Source organism: Caenorhabditis briggsae, assembly GCF_000004555.2.
Source record: "Caenorhabditis briggsae complete genome, chrIII, whole genome shotgun sequence".
Lineage (NCBI taxonomy): Eukaryota > Metazoa > Nematoda > Chromadorea > Rhabditida > Rhabditidae > Caenorhabditis > Caenorhabditis briggsae.
Window position 1 is genome coordinate 348,836 of NC_013490.2, and position 3,986 is coordinate 352,821.

Below are 3,986 nucleotides of genomic sequence, written 5' to 3' on the forward strand. Positions count from 1 at the left end.
TAGAACAGATTCAATATGACTGGGGGCGGGAGAAAATGCTCACAATATTTTTTTTTGGGAAGTTGAAATTTAACCGGTTTTGTTTCACAGTGAAATTAGAATTAGTATTTATCAGACCGGCTGACTCGTGACGACTACAATCTCTTCTGAAGACTCCGGGGCACTTCCCAAAAACTTCTGCACTGCTGCCGGTAGATGATCGGAAAGAACCGATACTGATAGTTTCACATCGCTTAGGCATTTGGGATCGATCCATGTTTCATTAGTAGCTCCATCCACCGTAGACAAATAGACAGTGCATCCAGGGACGTAGAGCTGCAAGCGTTTGTTGTGTTCGGGGTTCCGGGATGAAGGATCGTTGGCTGGATCATTAGCTGCTTCTGCGGATCCATACGAGCTTCTGCGAGTGAGAAGTGCGGATTCTAGGTCAGCAGTAGGAGAGTCTGGGAGACGGGGGACGCCTGAAAAATGAACATTTTAGAAATGATAAGCTAGCTAGATAGGTTTGACAAACCTGACAAACTCTCATCCTGCCATGGATACTTGAAAAACAACTGATAAACTCCTCTTATCAATATCTCGTGCTTGGCTCTCTGACATCCCATCAGCTCTTGGAACACCCGTTCCCTCAGCCTGTGCAACGATTGGAAGCTCATTCGTGACACAATATCATCTCCGGACACCACACTCATCACATACTTCTCCATTTCGTCTTGTCCATACTCACTGATCACACATCCGGGCGGTGCGAACGCGTAGCATATTACTCTAGGATACTCTTGCTTCAGAAGCATGGTAAGCAGGGATCCAACTCCAGCACCCAGTGAGTGACCGCAAACTACAAGCTGATAATTTGGGTTGCTAATGAACAGATCATTAAGGATCTTGTTCTTGTTCAACGTGTCAAACACGTATCTAGCGCTTCTCAACATCCCTCGATGCACTCTGACGTCTCCTCTTCTATCTATATTCTCATCCTGGCTCAACGTGGCATCCTGATCCACGTCTACTGTCATCAGCTCGTCTTCTAGTGATAGATCCGTTACTAGATCTATTAAAGAGCATGATCCTCGGATAGTAATTACAATTGACTTCCTATCATGATCGGCAATAACTGCGAAAGGGACTTCGTAGAGCCGATTTCGAAAAGACATGAATTGCAAATCGATGTTTCTTTTTTCATTGGCCAAAATCACAGCGGCAGTGTTACAGTAGCAGCAATTATCCTCGACAACCATGGATTGACCCTGGAAACATTTTTTGGAGATTTTAGAATTTTAAAGGAGGCCAGGCATGAAAATTTTCAAAAGTCTAGTTTTTTGATATATGACACCGTACAGTCAGAAAATAACAAGGGACACCAAACCATAACTCCCTCTTATTGTACAAGCGAAAATGCGACCGTTCTTCCACGCGGCACCCACTCCTCGTTTCATAATCGTTTTAGCGGCAGAAGCCGACAAGATTTCGATTTTTTTTTTCGATTTCCAGATGTCCGTTTTCGTTTTTTTTTCTGTTTTCATGCGGCGACATCTTGGAATGACCGATAACTAAAAAGTCGGGAATAGTTGCCTAACATTGAAGAAATTTAGTGTATACTAAAAAAAATAAATGCTCGTCAAATAGCGCGCATTGGGTCGCAATCGCGCGATTTTCCGTCAGAATACATGATCTCGCCCCGAGAAAACCTCGTAGACTTTCGTGTCTGGCCTCCTTTAATTAGGTCATATTCAGACTGAACAGTGTTGAAAAGAACGCGTGCTATGAAAGAAGACGTGCTGTATATAGTGAGAAAATGTAAATCCACCAAACACCCGTCACATTCTACCCCGTCCCCTACAGTTGCCAGTGAGCAATTCTGGAATCCAATAGCAATTATTTAGCTAATCTTCGAGAGAATTTGTGATTTTTTTTTCTTCGATTTTCTGCAAAATTTCTAGACCTTTTCAGGGTTATCAGCTATTTTTTAAAGATTCATTCTCGATTTTTCCGGGGATTTGTCTGAAATTTGATGGAACGGTGTTTCTGAAGATTACCGTAGGTTACTGTAGAAAACTAATTTCCTTTTGTAGTTTTTTTGCAAACACCATCACGTCAAAATGCAGATGATTGAGTTTGCAAAAAAAACTACAGAAGGAAATGAGCTTTCTACAGTAATCTACAGTAATCTTCGCCAGCATCATCCCGTTGAATTTCAGACAAAATAACCTGAAAAATCGAAAAAGAATTTTCAAAAATAGCTGAAAAACCTAAAAAGGTCTAAAAATTTTGCAAAAAATCCAAGAAAAAATCAAATTTTTTCTCTCGAATATTCGCTAAAAATCGCCAATTTTTTCGAATTTTTTCTTTGTTTATATGAATCTACACACTTTAATACACATCTTGATGTGTTAAACTTTTTAAAAAATCTTTTCAGAATCGCTCACTACCAACTGTGTGGACGCCGTGCCCGTACCTTCTTCACACTCCCAACCTCCTTCATTTCGATGTTTTGAAGTCGTTGCTGTCTTGCCACGTCATCAGAATTCTAGTTAGAGAAGCAGTTTTAGACGAATGTTAGAAGCACGTCAGATTAGAGTAAAACCCTAGACATTCTAGAAATTATTACCTGAGCACAACGCATTCTTCCGCAGCACTGGAGCTTTCGGAACAGCCGATAGATGGATTTCAGTCCGCAATTGTACAGAATGTAGGTTGGCCAGCCGTACACACACGTGGCATGGTGCAAGAAATACTCGGCGTCTTTGAGATTCATCCATGATGGGCGGTTCTCTGAAATGTTGTAATTTGTAGTCTAGAGCCTATATGAGTGAAAAACTAACCATGCTCCTTCTCTTTGACCGGTGGATATTGGTTATTTGGGGAGTGATAAGCGAGTAGAAGACCAGCAACGACGTCACTGGGAACTAGATCGGAATCCACGAAGAATGAGGAGATCAGAACAGCCAAATCGTCGAGAGCAGCGCGCATTGAGTGATCTTGGCCGATTTTGAACTAGAAAAATCAATTTTAAAAAATTAAAATGCTCAAATTGCTGCCTATCCACATACTATTCTCATCCTTCGACTCCACGACTTCTGCGCTATAGTCGTTCCATCTTCCACGTCACTTTCAGTCAAATGGAATACAATGAATAGGCCAACAATCGCAGTAGCTATCAGGAACCATTCTAAAACTATTGTCACTCGAGCGATTGTAGCGAAATCGCATCCTTCTCCTCCGTTTGTAGATCCTAGAATCATTTAAAAATCAATTTTCCAAGTTTTAGTGTTTTTTTGAAAACTCACTAAACGCATGTACAGTTGCTAGTATTGTAAGTGCGACTTCTATAATAAAAATCGGAAGTCTTATGTACAAAAGTCGAGGTAGTAGCCTCCTGGGCTGTGAGTCCATTATAGTGCCTCTAGCGGATATTACGGCAGTGAAAATGGCTGAAATTCCAGAATTTAGAAATAAAATTTCCAAGGAAAAAAGTTACCTAAAAGTATAGTTATCACATTTATGACAAGAAGAGCTAGAAAATGAAGTGTCAAATTGTGAGTAGAGCATGCCAGTGGGAAGTGGAAGACGAAAACGGACACTCCAAATGCGACCCTGCAGAAAATCCGAATTTTTAGAAAACAAATAGATAAATATCTACCATGATATCCTAACCAATGCCTCGGTGATCTCGGGAAACACAAAATCGTCGCTACCAATATTCCATTGCCGATTGAATGCGACTAGCGAGGGCATGGCATTATCTGTAAACTATTTTTTGTGTATTTGCTTTGTTGTTCAGACACGCCCTTGTTAAATTAGATCAGAAAATATAGGGGTTGGGTGACTCATTAAAAATTTCGCAATTTCCTGAAAAATCGAAAAAAATTCAGTTGAAAAAATAGAAAAAAATAGTTTGCATGAGAAATGCACTGCGCCCTCCGCTCTCTAACGCATGTTAATAGAGCGCGATTGCGGCTGAAATGGAATTGCGGCTGAGACCCCGG

General features: G+C 40.9%; 1 protein-coding gene across 1 annotated transcript; it reads right to left on the reverse strand.

The window, feature by feature from the left end:
• Positions 1-111: 111 nt before the first annotated feature.
• On the reverse strand, positions 112-3,735 carry CBG15206 (the record flags this gene model as incomplete). The annotated part of the gene is made up of 8 exons (XM_002642884.1): positions 112-461; positions 515-1,247; positions 2,609-2,772; positions 2,823-2,994; positions 3,051-3,232; positions 3,288-3,431; positions 3,479-3,594; positions 3,641-3,735. The coding sequence occupies 8 exons, from the start codon at positions 3,733-3,735 to the stop codon at positions 112-114; spliced, it is 1,956 nt and encodes a 651-aa protein (XP_002642930.1).
• Positions 3,736-3,986: the final 251 nt, after the last annotated feature.